This window comes from Solanum pennellii, chromosome 12, assembly GCF_001406875.1.
Source record: "Solanum pennellii chromosome 12, SPENNV200".
In the NCBI taxonomy this organism is placed as follows: domain Eukaryota; kingdom Viridiplantae; phylum Streptophyta; class Magnoliopsida; order Solanales; family Solanaceae; genus Solanum; species Solanum pennellii.
In genome coordinates, this window is record NC_028648.1 from 2,929,119 (window position 1) to 2,946,538 (window position 17,420).

General features: G+C 34.7%; 3 protein-coding genes across 3 annotated transcripts in view; 2 read left to right on the forward strand and 1 right to left on the reverse strand.

The window, feature by feature from the left end:
• Positions 1-153: 153 nt before the first annotated feature.
• On the forward strand, positions 154-1,262 carry LOC107006980 (serine/threonine-protein kinase STY13-like). The gene is made up of 2 exons (XM_015205468.2): positions 154-455; positions 547-1,262. Exon 2 carries the CDS (start codon positions 644-646, stop codon positions 1,037-1,039), a length of 396 nt encoding a protein of 131 aa, XP_015060954.1. The 5' UTR covers positions 154-455; positions 547-643; the 3' UTR covers positions 1,040-1,262.
• Positions 1,263-11,935: 10,673 nt separating this feature from the next.
• On the forward strand, positions 11,936-14,201 carry LOC107007721 (30S ribosomal protein S17-like). Its single transcript, XM_015206451.2, has 2 exons — positions 11,936-12,185; positions 13,795-14,201. Exons 1-2 carry the CDS (start codon positions 12,024-12,026, stop codon positions 13,933-13,935), a joined length of 303 nt encoding a protein of 100 aa, XP_015061937.1. The 5' UTR covers positions 11,936-12,023; the 3' UTR covers positions 13,936-14,201.
• LOC107007720 (zinc finger CCCH domain-containing protein 16) overlaps positions 14,153-17,420 on the reverse strand; it is a 7,360-nt gene continuing 4,092 nt past the window's right edge. The window contains exons 5-10 of the mRNA XM_015206449.2: positions 16,727-16,820; positions 16,085-16,413; positions 15,447-15,562; positions 15,166-15,370; positions 14,948-15,020; positions 14,153-14,527 (exon numbers count right to left, since the gene is read on the reverse strand). Of these exons, the coding sequence (XP_015061935.1) occupies positions 14,489-14,527; positions 14,948-15,020; positions 15,166-15,370; positions 15,447-15,562; positions 16,085-16,413; positions 16,727-16,820 (856 nt within the window). The 3' untranslated portion in view covers positions 14,153-14,488. The remainder of the gene's footprint in view (positions 14,528-14,947; positions 15,021-15,165; positions 15,371-15,446; positions 15,563-16,084; positions 16,414-16,726; positions 16,821-17,420) is intronic.

Below are 17,420 nucleotides of genomic sequence, written 5' to 3' on the forward strand. Positions count from 1 at the left end.
TATTGTGGTAATTATGATTATATTCCTTAAATCAAAAGTGGAAAAAATCCTTAAATCTAACCAAATACATTCACATTTGTAGTATGACTTTTATCTACACTCATAAATCTCATTTGTAGTGTGAACTCATAAATCTCATTTGTAGTAATTTTTTTTCTTTTAAAATTTGAACCAAAAGTATATAATAAAAACACAATTTCATGTGTTTGGATGTTCAATTGAAATAAACCATAATTCAAGGGTCAAAATGAAATTTATCGAACAATTCTAATACAAGTAGTCCCTATATAAACTCGTACTCACACATGTAAATCGTACTCATACATTACTCTCTCTATGTGTTCTTTTTTCTCGTGTTACTTCTCTTAGTTTTTACTTCGATCTTTCTTCAAAGCTCCAGTAGTCTGAAAATTGATCGGCGTCGGAAAACAAGTAGAGTCATAATCACAATCGAGGTAAATTAATTTACTTTTTTTCTTCCTTGATTTTGCCTATGATCGTTCATTTTTATGAATATTCTGTGTTTTAATTAAAGTTTAATAATAGGTGGCTTCTTCCCATCTGTCCTAGCCTTGGTAAAGAGTTGTTTGGTACATGTTGGTGGAGGAAAGTGACAGGTATCCCCCGGAATCAGTCGAGGTGCATGCCAGCTATCTCGTCCTGCACTGTGTTTGATCTTGCGAAGGCTCACTTTATGGAGCAGCAATTTCAGCATGAGGTCGCGATGTTGGCAAAGCATCCAAATATTATACGATTTATTGGTGCATGTCGTAAAGCCAATGTGTCGTGTATTGTGACTGAATATACAAGAGGGGGATCAGTGTGTCAGTTCCTGCAAAACCAAGCTGTGCCATTGAAGTTAGCTGTTAAGCTGGTCTTGGATGTGGAGCATGTGCATGGTCTGAATCTTATTCATCGAGATCTAAAATCCGACAATCTACTGATTGCTGCTGACAAGTCAATCAAGATTGCAGACTTTGGTGTTGCTCGAATTCAAGTGGACAAGACACTCGAGGCAGCAGGGAGACAGAAATCATGACTGATATTCAGAAAGGCGCGTTTCAGGTGCTGCCCTCGTCCTACGGCTACACAGGAAGAGGAAAACTGGAGGCAAAAGATGTTGAATTGGCAAAATCTTTTTTTCATAGGAGATTAGTAATACATAAATACAAAAAATATGTGAAGTGAAACATGTAAGATCTTGATAGAGTCGTTTTCTTCTATTTATATTGTGAATGAGCATAAGAGATTATATTGTGAAATGAGTATAAGAGATTATGTAATCCCTTTTTCATTTATCGAAGCTTTGATGGAGAAAGTTACACAAAGATGGCAAATAGCTAATGAAATAGTTGAGGTGTGTACATATTTGCTTGATCAACACTATATTTTACATAAATGTCATAGATTAGTGATTATAAATCAGGATTTATTTACATTAGACATGATTCTAAAATTCGTATTAGATTAATTATTTACTAGCAAGTTATTCCCAATAGTTAGGAATATTGAAGTGGATGTTTTAGTATAGTAGAAGAGATAAAATAATTAAGAATAAAGATATTCATAATAAAGTGAGACCGACCTTCGTGAAGAATAAGATGAGAAAACTGAGATTGAAATAATTCAGATATATGAAGAAAATATGCACAGATGCATGCCCCAATGAAAAAGTGTGATAAGTTGGCTATAATGAGTTTAAGGAGAGATATAGGCCAAAGAAATTCTGAGAAAAATGTCTATTCTTAAAAAAGGGCTCGTAAATACAGAAATGAGCGTTAAAAAAATGGGGTGAGTATACGTGAAGGTTTCCTAACTCATTAAGGAGGTCCTCATAAATAAAAATTTTGTGTGCTTCGTGCGCCAGATCCATAGGCTAATACACACGAAAAATTGCGAAATTTGAACGATTCTTCAAAAAGAGCTTGTAATGCGGTAATAATTATTAAAACAATGGTGTGAGTGTACTTTAAGGTTTCCTAACTAATTACGGAGGTCCTCATAATTTTTTTAAGAAAAAAACTTCAGATGCTCAGAATGCCAAATCAATGGGCTAATACACACAAAAAATTGAAAATTTTAAGAAATTCTAAAAGGGCCTGTAAATATGGAAATGGGCGTTAAATAATAGTGTGAGTATATGTAAAGGTTCTCAACTCATAACAGAGATCCTCATAAAGTTTTTAGAGAGAAAAAAATTTGGGTGCTCCTGTCGCCAAATCCATGAACTATGGTGCATGAAAATCGGCAAAATGGGATATACCTGCTTCAGGGCTTGTTTGATCTTGAACATGGGTCGTTTTGGCTATCAGATCCAACTGGCTCCATAGTTAACATCTTAACGAACATCCACGAAAAATTTAGGCAAAAAAGACGACGGAATTTCGGATCACCAAAATTTCATGGACTATAACACACGAAAATCGGTCAAGAGGGGGGGAGGGGGTTACCTGCTTTGGGGCTCATTTGACCTTCAAAATAGATCGTTTTGGCCGTTTAGGGACAACTTGCTCCGCAGCTAACATCTTAACGGGCGTCAACAAAAACTTTGGGCAAAAAAAGACATCAAAATTTTGGATCATCAAAAAAGATCGTGGACTATAGCACAAGAAAATTGATAAAATAAGGGGTTTACCTGCTCCGGGGCTCAGTTGACCTTCAAAATAGTCTGTTTTGGGCGTCAAGGCCAACTGACTCCCTAGATAACATCTTAACGGACGTGCACAAAAAATTTGGGCAAAAGAGAGATCAAAATTCTGGATCATAAAAAATTCTATAGTACACGAAAATGGGTAAAATTGGGTATACCTGCTTCGGGGCTCGTTTGACCTAGAAAATAGATTGTGTTGGTGTCAGGGACAACTAGTTCATAGCTAATTTCTTAACTGACGTCCAAGAAAAATTTGGGCAAAAAAGACATTAAAAATCCGAATCACAAAAAATCCATGGACTATACCACAAAAAATCGATAAAATCAGGGGTTTACGTGCTTGGGGACTTGTTTGACTTTCAAAATAGGTCATTTTGACCGTCACACACAACTGACTCCTTATCTAACGTCTTGACAGACGTCCACACAAAAATAGGGCAAAAAAGATGTCGGAATTTTGGATCACCGAAAAAATCATTGACTATAGCACAAGAAAATTGGTAAAATGAGGGGTTTGCCTTCTACGGGGTTCGTTTGACTTTAGAAATGGAACCAGTTCATCCCGCAATGAAAAAAGTGCATTTTCAAGTTCAAACGAGTCACAAAGCAGGCAAAGAAAGATTTTATTGATTTTCGTATGCTATATAGAGCCCATGAAATTTTTTTAATCCAAAAATCCCGTAACAAAATGGCCAAAATTTTTCATGGACGTCTGTTAAGACCTTAGAAGTGGAACCAATTCGTCCCGCGGGGGAAAATGGTGCATTTTCAAGTTCAAACGAGTCCCAAAGAGGGCATAGGTAGATTTTACCAATTTCCGTGTGCTATATATAGTCCATGAATATATTCTTTTTGTATCGAAACAAAATAACCAAAATGTTTCATGCTAACCCGCGGGGGAAAATGGTGCATTTTCAAATTCAAACGAGCCCAAAAAAAGACAAAGATATATTTTACCGATTTTCATGTACTATAGCCATGAATTTTCTATATCTCGAAATCCCATAAAAAAATGGCCAAATATTTTAGTGTACGTCCGTTAAGACCTTAGAAATGGAACCAGTTCGTCCTGCGGGATAAATGGTGCCTTTTAAAGTTCAAACGAGCCCCAGAGCAGGCAAAGACAGATATTATCGATTTTCGTGTGCTATAACTCATTGATATTTTATCCCGAAAAATGAAACAAAATAGCCAAAATTTTTCATGGACGTTTGTTAAGATCTTAGAAATGGAACTAGTTTGTCTCGCTGGAAAAAATGGTGTATCTTCAAATTCAAACGAGCCCCAAAGAAGGCAAAAGAAAATTTTATCGATTTTCGTATGTTGTAGCCCTTTGATTTATTTTGATCCGAAAATTCCAAAATAAAATGGCAACGATAAATCTTACCAATTTTCGTGTGATATGCCCATTGTTTTTTTTAATCCAACAATTCCGAAATAAAATGATAAAAGTTTTTCATGGACGTCCATTAAGACCTTAGAAATTGAATCAATTCGTCCCACATGAAAAAATGGTGTATTTTTAAGTTCAAACGAGCGCCACAGCACACAAAGACAAATTTTACCCATTTTCGTGTGCTATAGCACATATATTTTTTTTATCCGAAAATCTTGAAAAAAAATTGCCGAAAATTTTCATGGATGTCAGTTAAAACCTCAGAAATAAAATCAGTGGTGCATTTTCAAGTTCAAACGAGCACAAAGCAAACAAAGATAGAATTTATCGATTTTCGTGGACAATAGCCCATGAATTTATTTTTATCCAGAAATTCCGAAATAACATGGCCGAAATTTTTCATGGACGTCTATTAAGACCTTAGAAATAGAAGTAATTCGTCTTGCGAGGAAAAATGATGCATTTTCAAGTTCAAACGAGCTCAAAGCAGGCAAAGACACATTTTTATCAATTTTCGTGTGCTATATCCCATAAAAGAAATTTATCGGGAAATCCCAAAATAAAATAGCCTATATTTTTTATGGAAATCCATTAAGATCTTAAAATTGAACCAGTTCATCCTGAGGGAAAATAATGGTGCATTTTCAGGTTCAAAGGAGTCCAAAAGCAGGCAAAGGTAGATTTTATCGATTTTCATGTGCTATAGGCAACGAAATTTTTTTATCAAGAAATTCCTATACAAAATTACCATAATTTTTATAGACGTCCGTTAAGACTTTAGAAATGGAACCAGTTTGTCCCGCAGGAAAAAAAATGCATTTTCAAGTTCAAACGAGCTCCAAAGTAGTCAAAGGCAGATTTTACCAATTTTTGTGTGCTATAGCACTTGAATTTTTTTTATTCGGAAATTTCTAAACAAATGACCGTAATTTTTTTTTGAATGTCCGTTAAGACCTTAGAAATGAAACCAGATTGTCTCGTAGGAAAAAATAATGCATTTTCAAGTTTAAACGAGCCTCAAAGCAGACAAAGGTAGGTTTTACTAATTTTCGTGTGCTATAGCGCATGGATTTTTATTGATCCGCAAATTCCGAAAAAAATGACCGAATTTTTTCATGAACATCCGTTAAGACCTCAGAAATGGAAATAGTTCATCCTTCGGGAAAAGATTCTATCGATTTTTGTGTACTATAACCCATGAATTTTTGTTATCCAAAAATTCAAGAAGAGAACGACCGAAATTTTTCATGGACGTACGTTAAGACCTTTGAAATGGAACATATTTGTCCCGCCAAGAAAAATAGTGCATTTTCATCTTCAAACGAGCCCCAATACAAGCAAAGGCAGATTTTACTGATTTTCGTGCACTCTAACCCGTGAATTTTATGATCTGAATATCCCGAAACGGCCGAAATTTTTTATGGACGTCCATTAAGACTCTAGAAATTGATCTAGTTTGTCCCACGAGGAAAATGGTGCATTTTAAAAATAAAACAAGCTCCATAGCAGACAAAGACATATTTTATCGATTTTCGTGTTCTACAACCCATAAATTTTATTTATCCCGGAATTTCAAAATAAAATGACCGAATATTTTCATGTGCATCGGTGAAGACCTCAGAAATGGAACCAGTTCGTACTACGGGGAAAATGGTTCATTTTAAAGTTTAAATTAGCCCGAAAGAAAATAAAAACAAATTTTATCGATTTTCATATGCTAATAGTCCATAGATTTTTTTATCCTTAAATTCTGAAACAAAATGGCCAAAAATTTACATGGACTTTCATTAAAATCTTAGAAATTTAACAAGTTCATCCAGGGGAAATTGTGCATTTTCAAGTTCAAACTAGCCCCAAAGCAGGCAAAGGCTGATTTAATCGATTTTCGTGTGTTATAGCCCATGAATTTTTTTATCGAAAAATCCTGGAAAAAAAATGACCATAATTTTTTTGTGGATATCCGTTAAAACATTAGAAATAGAACCAGTTCGTTCCGCGAGAAAAATGGTATATTTTATAGTTCAAACGAGCCCTAAAGCAGGTAAAGGGAGATTTTATCGATTTTCATGTGATATAGCCCATAGATTTGTTTAATCCAGAAATCTCAAACAAAATGATCATAATTTTTAAAGGACGTCCGTTAAGACCTCAGAAATAGAACCAGTTCGTCCCCTAGTGAAAAAATAGTGCATTTTCAAGTTCAAACGAGCTCCAAAGTAGGCAAAGCACATGTATTTTTTATTCGGAAATTCCGACTCAAAATTACCGTAATTTTTCATATATGTTCGTTAATACCTTAGAAATTAAATCAATTCGTTGCGCAGGGAAAAACAGTGCATTTTCAACTTCAAAAGAGCCACAAAGCGGGCAAATGTAGATTTTATCCATTTTCGTCTGCTAGAGCTCATGAATTTTTTTATGTGGAAATCCCAAACAAAACTGTCGAAATTTTTCATGGACGTCCCTTAAGACCTAAGAAATTGAATCAGTTCGTCCCAAGGGAAAAGTTGCGCATTTTAAAGTTCAAATGAGCTCTAAAGAAGGAAAAGAAATATTTTTATCGATTTTCGCGTGTTATATCCCAATGATTCTTTTTGATTCAAGAATCCCAAAACAAAATTGCCAAAAAATTTCTTGGACATCCGTTAAGACCTCAAAAATGGAACCAGTTCGTCTCGCAGGGAAAAATAATGCATTTTCAAGTTCAAACGAGTCCAAAGCAAGCAAAGAAAAATTCTACCAATTTTCGTCTACTATACCTCGTGGTTTTTTTTATCCAAAAATTTCAAAATAAAACAGCCAAAATTTTTCATCGACGTCCATTAAGACCTTAGAAATAGAACCTATTCGTTACGCAGGATAAAGTGGTTCATTTTCAAGCTCAAACGATTCAATAGCAGGCAAAGACATATTTCATCGATTTTCTTGTATTATAGCTCATTGATTTTTTTAATCCGAAAATCTCAAAATATAACCTAAAATTTTTATAGATGTCCGTTAAGACCTTAAAAAATAAACAAGTTCGTCCCACATGAAAAAATTGTGCATTTTAGAGTTCAAACGTGTCCCAATGCAGGGAAAGACAAATTTTACTCATTTTCGTGTGCTATAGCCCATGAATTTTTTCAGTCAAGAAATTACGAAATAAAATGGCCAAAATATTTTATGGACATCCGTTAAGACCTTACAAATGGAACAAGTTCATCCTACGGGAGAAAATGGTACATTTTCAAGTTCAAACAAGCCCCAAATCAGGCAAATACAAATTTTACCGATTTTCATGTGTTATAGCCTGTCGATTTTTTTTAATTTGGAAATATCAAAACAAAATGGCCGAAATGTTTCAACTACGTCTATAATACCTTAGGAATGGAACTAGTCAGTTCCATGGAAAAAATGATGCATTTTAAAGTTCAAAAACGAGACCCAAGCAGACAAAGGTAGATTTTACTGATTTTCATGTACTATAGCCCATTAATTTTTTCTGATCCGAAAATCCCAAATAAAAATGGCCAAAATTTTTCATGGTCTTCCATTAAGACCTTAGAAATGAAACCAGTTCGTCTCACTATGAAAAATGATGTATTTTCAAGTTCAAATGAGCCACAAATTAGGCAAAGGCAGATCTTACCGATATTTGTGTGTTATAGCCCATGAATATTTTTATATCCAAAAATATTAAAACAAAATGGCCGAAATTTTTTCACGGACGTCCACTAAGACCTTAAAAATGGAACCAATTCGTCCCGCAGAGAAAATTAGTGCATTTTCAAGTTCAAATGATCTCCAAATATGGTAAAGACAGATTTTACGAATTTTCATGTGTAGCCCATGAATTTTTTTATCTAGAAATTCTGAAATAAAGAGGCCAAAAATTTTTCATGAACGTCCGTCATCACCTTAGAAATGGAACCAGTTCGTCCCCTGGGGAAAATGGTGAATATTTCAAGTTCAAAGGAGTCCCAAAGCAGACAAAACCAAATTTTATCAATTTTTGTGTAGTATAGCTCATTAATTTTTTTAATCCAAAAATTCCAAAATAAAATGACCAAAAATTTTCATAGACGTCCATTAAGAACTTAGTAATGGAACCATTTTGTCCCGTTGGGGAAAATGATGCATTTTCTTCTGCAAACGAATCCCATAATAGAAAATGGCAAATTTTATCATCTTTTGTGTGTTATAGCCCATGGATATTTTTAATTCGAAAATTCCAAAGAAAATGGCCGAAGTTTTTCATGATTGTCCGTTAAGACCTTAGAAATGAAATCAGTTCATCTTGTGGGGAAAAATGGTGCATTTTTAAGTTGAAGCGAGTCCCAAAGCGGACAAAGGCATATTTTATCAATTTTCGTGTGTTTAAGCCAATGAATTTTTTTATTCGAAAATCCCTAAACAAAATGACAAAAAATTTTCATGGGCATCCGTTAAGACTTTAGAAATGGAACTAGTTCGTCCTGCAGGGAAAATGATGCATTTTCAAGTTCAATCGAGCTCCAAAGCAGGCAAAGGCCGATTTTAGCCCATCGATTATTTTGATTCGGAAATCTCGAACATGGACGTTCTTTAAGACTTAAAAATGGAACTAGTTCATCCCGCAGGAAAAATGATATTTTTTCAAGTTTAAACGAGCCCTAAAACATGCAAAGGTAGATTTTACCGATTTTCGTGATGGATTTTTTATCTGGAAATTCCCAAAAATAAAATGGTCAAAAATTTTCATGAACGTCCGTTAAGACATTAGCAATTGAACCAGTTCGTCCAGCGGGAAAAAATGGTGCAATTCCATGTTCAAACGAGCCTCAAAATAGGCAAAAATATATTTTGTCGATTTTCATATGTTATAGCAATGTATTTTTTTTATCATGAAATTCCAAAATAACATGGCCGATATTTTTCATGGACGTTCGTTAAGACCTAAGAAATGGAACTAGTTTGTCCCACGGGGAAAATGGGTGCATTTTCAAGTTCAAACGAGTCCTACAATAGGCAAAGACATATTTTACTGATTTTCGTATGCTATAACCCATGATTTTTTTTTTATCCAGAAATCCTGAAAAAGAATGGTCAAAATTTTTCATGGACGTCCGTTAAGACCTTAGAAATGGAAACAGTTCGTCCCCCAAGGATAAATGGTGCATTTTAAAGTTCAAACGAGCCCCAAAGCAAGGAAAGACTGATTTAACCAATTTTCGTGCTAACACCATGAATTTTTTTGATACGGAAATCCCTAAATAAAATGGACGAAATTTTTCATGGACGCCCGTTAAGACCTTTGAAATGAACAAGTTTCTTCCGCGGGAAAAAATGGTGCATTTTCAAGTTCAAACGAGCCCCATAGCAGGCAAAGGTAGATTTTACAGATTTTTGTGTGCTATAGCCCATGGATTTTTTTAATTCGAAAATTTCGAAACAAAATGGCCGAAATTTTTCATAGATGTCTGTTAAGACCTTAGCAATGGAACCAGTTCATCTCGCGGAAAAAATGATGCATTTTTAAGTTCAAATAAGTTCAAAAGTAGACAAAGTCAAATTTTACCGATTTTTTTGTGATATATCTCATGAATCTTTTTTATATGGAAATCCCAGAAGAATATTGTTGAAATTTTTCATGGACATCGGTTAAGACTTTAGAAACGGAACCAGTTTTTTTCCCGCGGGAAAAAAATGGTGCATTTTCAAGTTCAAACGAGTCCCAAAAATGGCAAAGACAAATTTTATCAATTTTCGTGTGCTATAACTCATTAATTTTTTTAATCCAAAATTTTCTAAACAAAATGATGCAGATATTGAAACTAAAAAATGATGTGAGTATACGTGAAAGTTCCACTACTCATTAAGGAGGTCTTATAAAGTTTTTTGAGAAAGAAATTTTGAATTCTCCAGGTGTCAGATCATGGGCTAATGCACATCGAAAAATTCGAGCGACTATTAAAAAGGGCATGTAAATGTCGTAATTGGTGCCAAAAGTTTGTGGGAGTGTACGTAAATGTTACATAACTCATTACGGAGGTCCTCTCAAAGTTTTCTGATAAAATAATTTTGGGTACTCTGTGTGTCAGATCCATGGGCTAATACACATGAAAAATCGGGGAATTTGGGTGATCCTTTAAAAAGAGCCTTTAAATGCGGAAATGAGCCTTAAAAATGGTGCGAGTATATGTGAGGGTTTCTCTACTCATTAAGGAGGTCCTTATAAAGTTTTTTGAGAAATAAATTTTTAATTCTCTGTATGCTAGATCATGAGTTAATACACACGAAAAATTGAGGAATTTGAACGACTCTTAAAAAAGGACTTGTAAATACGAAAATGGGTGTTCAAAAAATTGTGTGAGTATACGTAAAGGTTCCTCAACTCATTACGGAGGTCCTTATAATGTTTTTTGAGAAAAAATTTGGATAATTTGGGCGCCAGATTCATGTGCTAATATACATAAAAAAAATCAGAAAAATTGGCGATTCTTAAAAAAATGACTTGAAAATGTAATAATGAACATTAAAAAATAGTGTGAGTGTACGTAAAAATTTCCCAACTCATTACGAAGGTCCTCACACATGTAATGATACATGTTTAACTTAATGAGGACATGAGCTAAGATAATAGGTCAGCAGGGGCGGATCTAGGAAGGCTCAAGGGGTGTCACGGGACACGACTTCATCGTAAAAAATGTTATTTAATAATTAAAAGACAGAAAAGAAAAACAATATATATATTTTGGATATATCATATTTACTTTTCTAAGTTTTTTTTAGAATGAATTTTTTATCTTCATTCGGTAGAATAAAATTTAAGTAAATATCTCAAAAGGTCATTCAACTTTGTTTTATATCAAAATCACTCAACTTTGAATAATTTTTTTTATAAAATCACTCGATCAAGATTACCATAAAAATAATTTTATAAGATAAAATCATCATTTTTTAAAGTATATATATTTACAAGAAAATTCTTAAATATTTTGTAAGTCATGAAAAAGTTAAAAACAATTGACATGAATTTTGAATTTTTTAGTAAATTTGTGGAGCAAATCGAATCTATTTTTAATGTGTTTCGATTGAAGATTATTATAAGAGGCAGATGAATCATTCAATTAATTAAACTAATATATCAATCAAATCTCATTGCTAATCATCTATCAAATTCATCGAAGGAATTTATGAAAACTGTCAATAAAGTATATTAAAAAATAATTTCACAAATAAAATTTTTAAAAATTCGTATCGTAACTTGATTCGTTGATCCATGATTGTAATTTTTTAAAATGGAAATTATTTTTTTTATATTATTGCAAAGAAGAAAAACATATAAAAAGTAGAAATTTTGTGGAAGAACAATTAATTTACTTTATCATATTAAAATGTTCCTATGGTAAATTTGACCAGGTGATTTTATAAAACAAATATTCAAAGTTGAGTGATTTTATTGATACAAATCAAAGTTAAATAATAACTTTACAACATAATTTTTCAACGTCGATTGACGTTTTGAGATATTTATTTATAAAATTTAGAGAAAATGCACAAGTACCCCCAATCTATGTCCGAAATTTTAGAGATACACTTATACTATACTAAGGGTCTTATTAACCCTAAAACTTATTTTACGAATAATTTTCTACTCTTTTCGGCCTACGTGACACTATCTTGGAAAAAAATGTCAACACGCGCTAGTCCCCAAGATAGTGTCACGTAAACCGAAAAGAGGTAGAAAATTATTCATAAATATTCAGAGAGTAATAGGAACCTTAATATAGTATAGGTCTGTCTTCGAAATTTTGGGCATAGATTGGGAGTACTTGTGCATCATCGCTAAAGTTTATATATACTCTATTCTATTAAATCATAAAATTGAAGGGGTCAAAATGTATAAAAATAAGTTAGGTGGGTGCAAAAACCACATATTCATCAGTGTAAACGGAAGTTCAAATTCAGTACTGCGATTTCTAGGGTTTAGGCCGGAGAGGACGACGGAAGAAGATGAAGCCGGTAGTAGGAACAGTAGTGTCTAACAAGATGCAGAAATCAGTAGTGGTGGCAGTGGATAGACTCTTCCACAACAAGGTTTACAATCGATATGTCAAACGGACCTCCAAATTCATGGCTCATGATGACAAAGACGAATGCAACATCGGTGACCGCGTAAATACTCTCTCTCTCTATTGTAATTTGTGAAAAATTGGTTCTTTTTCAAGTTTGCTGATGATTTTGTTTTTGATTATCTGAGCATTTTTAATTATAAGCAATTGGCTTCAACATAATTGTTTGTGTGATTGATGAAACCAAAAAGCACCCAAATTTACCCATTACCTAGACTAGTTATAGATATAGAGATTCATTTGTGTTTAGTTGTGATCTGTTTGTGTAGTAGAATTAGGTGAAAAGTTACTTCCTGATTATGTTATATTGATCTGTATTTTTTAATTATGATTTCGTTAACTTGCAAATGGCGTCAAAATACATGTTTGTTCCTGTGTAAACTAATGAAACACCTAAAATTACTCATACCTAATTATAGCGATACATTTCATTTTCCTAATTCTTCGTTTGCCTCTCCCTTTCTTGTAATCTGGATGTAGGTACCATTAGTTGGGTAAAGATTGGTCTTTTTTAGTGATGTTGCTAATGGTTATTCAAGTGTATTAGGTTTTGAGCTTGTAGACTAGCTATGAGACTCAGAAGTGATTGTTTGTTTTAATGAAGAACAAAGAAGCACCTAAAATAGCATATCTAAACTCATTATGGAGCTTCTTTTTTGTCCAAATTCGTAGTTGACGATGTGTTCTGTTATCTTCTATGCTTGTAATCTGTGTTTTTGGTTTTTTTGGTACGTGAAGTGGGTAAATCATCCTCAGTTTTTAGTTCAAAATTTTGTCAACGATGTTTTTTCCGCACCCATGGGGGTTGGTTTATGTTCAATAAAGTGGGTTGGGAACCATGAGGTCTCCGGATCAGTTTTAAGCAAAGGCAAAAGCACCAAGTGATTTCTTCCAGTGTGTCCTAGCCGTGCTGGACAGAGTACTTGTGTTGATGGGTGGTAGAAGGTACTATGTGGAATTAGATGAGATGTGGTCAAACCCATATACCACAATTATAAAAAAAAATGATGTTATTTCCCGGTCGCAACTTTTTATGTGGAATGGGGTTTCATGGTTGGTGTATAGTCTGATTATGATAAACCTATGAGGACCACAATTAATTTGGAATCGTATTGTGGTTGATTGATGTGTTCTTCTAATGGAATTTCTGATTATATTACACCTTGAGTTATACTAGACAAGAGAAAAGGTTAGAGTTTCCCTCTGTATATTAACACATATGTGAAATACACTTCTTATCTCGAGTTTGAGGAAGAAGGGGAATGGTGAGATGGAAGCCATGTGCGTAATTTTAGTTCAGATTTGGTAAATTCCGAGTATAGATGATGTATATATTTGCTTCATGTCATTAAAGGTTCTTTTGCTTTTTCCCTGTCAAATCATAATAAAATTTACTACTATAGGCTGCGGTATATGCAACTGAACTGATATGTTAAGATGGTTTACTTTAATCCTTTAGTGTCATTGCAATGGAACTTTCAATAGTATTGCATTGTATCTGACAGTCGTTCTTGTAACTTCCTGCCTCTTATTTAAGATCAATACTACTGAATTTATGTACAGTTGTGAATGTTGTTGAAGCTTATTAGTGATGATTTAGGATTATAATTGGGGAACAAGATATTGAGTTGTGGATGAAATTCCGATTTCAGGTTAAGTTGGATCATTCAAGACCACTGAGCAAGCGTAAGCATTGGGTTGTAGCTGAAATTTTGAAAAGAGCAAGAATTTATGTGCCTCCGCCACGAGTAACCACTGAGAGGGTCAAGAAGACTCAAGTGTCTGCCCCCTAATGCTAGTTAGAGCTGAAAGAGAATTACTATCTCAATCTTTGTCTTGTGTATCCAGAACAAATTGCCTATTAACTTTAACTTTTTTGATGTTTTTGTTCGTTTACTGAGAAACAAGTACTGCTCACTGCTCAGCCTCATCAATCATAGTAGCTGAAACGTAGAGTTTCTACTCAACCTTCTCGACCAGTGCAATTAGATTACCATTTTATTCCTGCACTCAATAAAAATATTTTATCCTTTAGTTAAATATCAGTTATTCCTGTAAAGGTTACATTCAATTACTACCATTGAATTGATATTGTTTACATATAAATAGTGTCGAACATACAGAAGCAAACAACATGATGATATTACAACTTTTTAAACAGCTGAAGGAAACAGTATTTTAGCCCTCTTCAGATGATATGGTGAACACCCTCTTCACAAGCATAACTGTGTAGGAACTTTAATTAAATGCCCAAAATTTTCTGCTTCTACGTCGACGCGAAAAAAGAGTTTCTTCTGTATCTAATTTGAACTGAAAACCTTCAATAGTCAAGTCCCAGAAGCATTCCTAGAAAATATATCTGTCTGGGGGTGCTTCTTCTGGAATCTGAAAAAAAAAAGCAACAAGGATGTAAAAACTGACTTTAATATGTTATGAACATTGGTACTTTAAACGTATTACAACGCGCTAGCATCGAATAAAATACATAGGTAGACATGCTTGCATATGCACCATATATCAACTTTGGTTAAACACATAACTGAATGCTAAAATGTATACACTCTTAAGGGGCGCTCTAACGTTCCAGTATCATATTTCAAACCACATATGATACTTTTCGACTATACAAAACTGCATATGACCATAATCCCATCGAGCAGTTTTCAAGGAATGTTATATTTAGTTTTTTCTATAAGGTCTCTTGAATCAAATGAGCTGAGGCTCCTTCGGAAACAGCCTCCCAGGACTCTGTTGAAGTCATGTGATACAAAATGGCCAAAAGCAAGGAAAATGTTAAGAGCATACCTCCCCAATTTTCCATTCCTTCTTTGTCCAAATGCTGTTATCCCCGCTGAAGTCCTCTGTTGATGCAGTATTCCTGCAAAATGAGGGCATCAGAAAGAACAACTAAAAGGACGTCATCAGAAAGTTACGATTTCAAACTTCAATAGAAGAATGAAAAGGCCAAAATATTGGTGAATTAATCCTCCATGGCAAGTTAAGTAACTACTGCTGCAACTTACGTCAAGTTGATACTGACAGGGGATGTCGTAACAGGAAAAAGCCCCTGAGAAGTAGTAGGAAGTTGGCCACCAGAGGGATTAGCAAAATGTGGTGAGGTCGTAGAGGTGGAAAATAAGTTCCTCCCAGAGCTTGCGAAAATATTGCTGGGAGTGGAAGGATTTTGATATGACTGGGTAGGGACTTGGGTTCCGAAGCCAAAGGAACCTGCAAACAAAGTCAAGCTACTAAATAAAAACGCATACTCAAGAACTGACAATACTCGAAAGCCCTGTCAAATTACCTGATGTTGATGTATTCCCAAATGAAAAAGCATTCGCCCCAGACGAATTTGATGTCTTAAAAGAGTTCCCAGGCATACTGGGTTGCCCAAATGTACTAGTTGGTGGAGTTGATGTCCTGTTAATTTGAAAAAAAATGAAGTCAGAAGCTGGTAAAAGCCAAAACTCTAGCATATGCAGATTTATGGTAGAAACTACATGTGTGAGAAAAATAATATTTTTATTGTTTTGCATTGCTCAGTAGCTTCTCAACTGCGGGATCTGTTTCTAGTATTCACGGAATCAACTGAGTACTACCAAAGACGATTAAAGAACTTCAGTGCTGGATGTTATATAAAAAAGGAACTGAGGAAGATTTGGAAGAAATTTCCAATCTTCATATTATGGAAGGTCTGCAAGCAAAGAGACCAGCTGTGTTTTGAAGGAAAAGCTGCAGCTATCTACATAATGAAATATAAATGTCTTAGTTTATTGGCTTGTTGGATGTAAAATAAATCATGTTACGAAGATGTTGCTACGATAGATTTTATTAGCTCATTACTAATTGATTTTGGTTTAGCTATCAGTAAAATTAGCTTATCAAAAAAGCCAAATTCTAGTATAAATGCACTAATGAAGGTTCTTATGCATCAGTTCTAACCCTGTATTCAGTATGGTTCCCAACTGACTAAAACTTGAGGCTGAAGGAGGAAAACTGCTTTGAGCACTCGACAATGCATTTGGTGCAGCACCAGGAAAAGGACTTTGAGCACTCAATGAGGCATTTGGTGCGGCGCCAGGAAAAGGACTTGAGGCACTTGGAGCGGCACCAGGAAAAGGACTTTGAGCACTCAATGAGGCACTTGGTGTGGCACCAGGAAAAGGACTTTGAGCATTAAGAGCAGAAGTTGATGTAGATGCATAAGGATTTCGCAATAGATTTTCGAATTCAGCTACTTTAGAATTAACCAGGCTCCTCTCTCTCTCAACCTGCATTAACACGAGGACAGAAAAAGGTTTGTTAGAACTTAGAAGCAAAATCACAAGATGATATTAGTTGATGAAATGATAAGAGTTTACTAATAAGTTGTGAATCATGTTAAGTTAGTTCTCTCTCTAACTAATCTAAAGCCCTCTGCTGCACTTAAAAGTCTTCCTTTTCGATAAGATAGAATTCTTCGATTGATTTTTGAGAGTAAATTGCATTTATGCATATATTCAAATAATGAAAACAATTTGCAATTGCATCAATCAGTATCAGCCAAGAAGACAGATCAAGAAGGTGGCGATGGCGGTGTCTTACAATAGACATCAAGCTCTGTCCACGTTTCGCATCATCGTATGCTACTGCTCGCAGCTCTTCGTAGCTAACATCACCAGTAATATCACAAGGACCGCTGCATACAAAACAAATTGCAACTGCTAATCAATCTCTTTGATCTACCAATTTCATGAAACAGGCACGTGTACATAGAATTTGAATATGGGCCCACCAGATATATGCAGGGTTCCATAGAATAGAAATATGAATCTTTTTCTTTTTTCTACTTTCAGTTTTAGAATAGAGAAAGAGTAGAAACTTAGAGGATGCTCTCTAGAAGAGTTGCAACAAGTGCACCCTATATGATATTTTAGTTTGAAAAGAAAGAGAAAAGATGCAATCACTTCTCCAACCAGTGTTCAGGAAAGCGAGCAAGCGATGAAGCGATGCGAGCCTTCTAGGCTTCACAGACTAGAATGAGTATGTGAGCGCTTCATCGCCTAAAGCGTGAAGCGGGGCCTTATCGCTTTTTACCGCTTCACGCTTCCCTGAACACTGTCTCCAACCAAAATTCCTCAGACTAAGATTTGAAAATTGTCATCTCCCAAGACAGGCTTCAAACAAGCTCAACATTGAAATAAAAGTGGTGGGCGGATGTTGAGCTCTTCAACTTGGCCATTGAAGAAAGCGAAGGCTGGGCCTGAGACTAGGGAAGAACAAAATATTGGGGGGGGGG

Excerpts from the sequence above, each read along its gene's own strand:
- LOC107006980 (XM_015205468.2), top strand. The coding sequence starts at position 644 with ATGCCAGCTATCTCGTCCTGCACTGTGTTTGATCTTGCGAAGGCTCAC.
- LOC107007721 (XM_015206451.2), top strand. The coding sequence starts at position 12,024 with ATGAAGCCGGTAGTAGGAACAGTAGTGTCTAACAAGATGCAGAAATCA. Across the intron at positions 12,186-13,794 it reads AATGCAACATCGGTGACCGC|GTTAAGTTGGATCATTCAAG; the intron begins GTAAATACTCTC and ends TTCCGATTTCAG.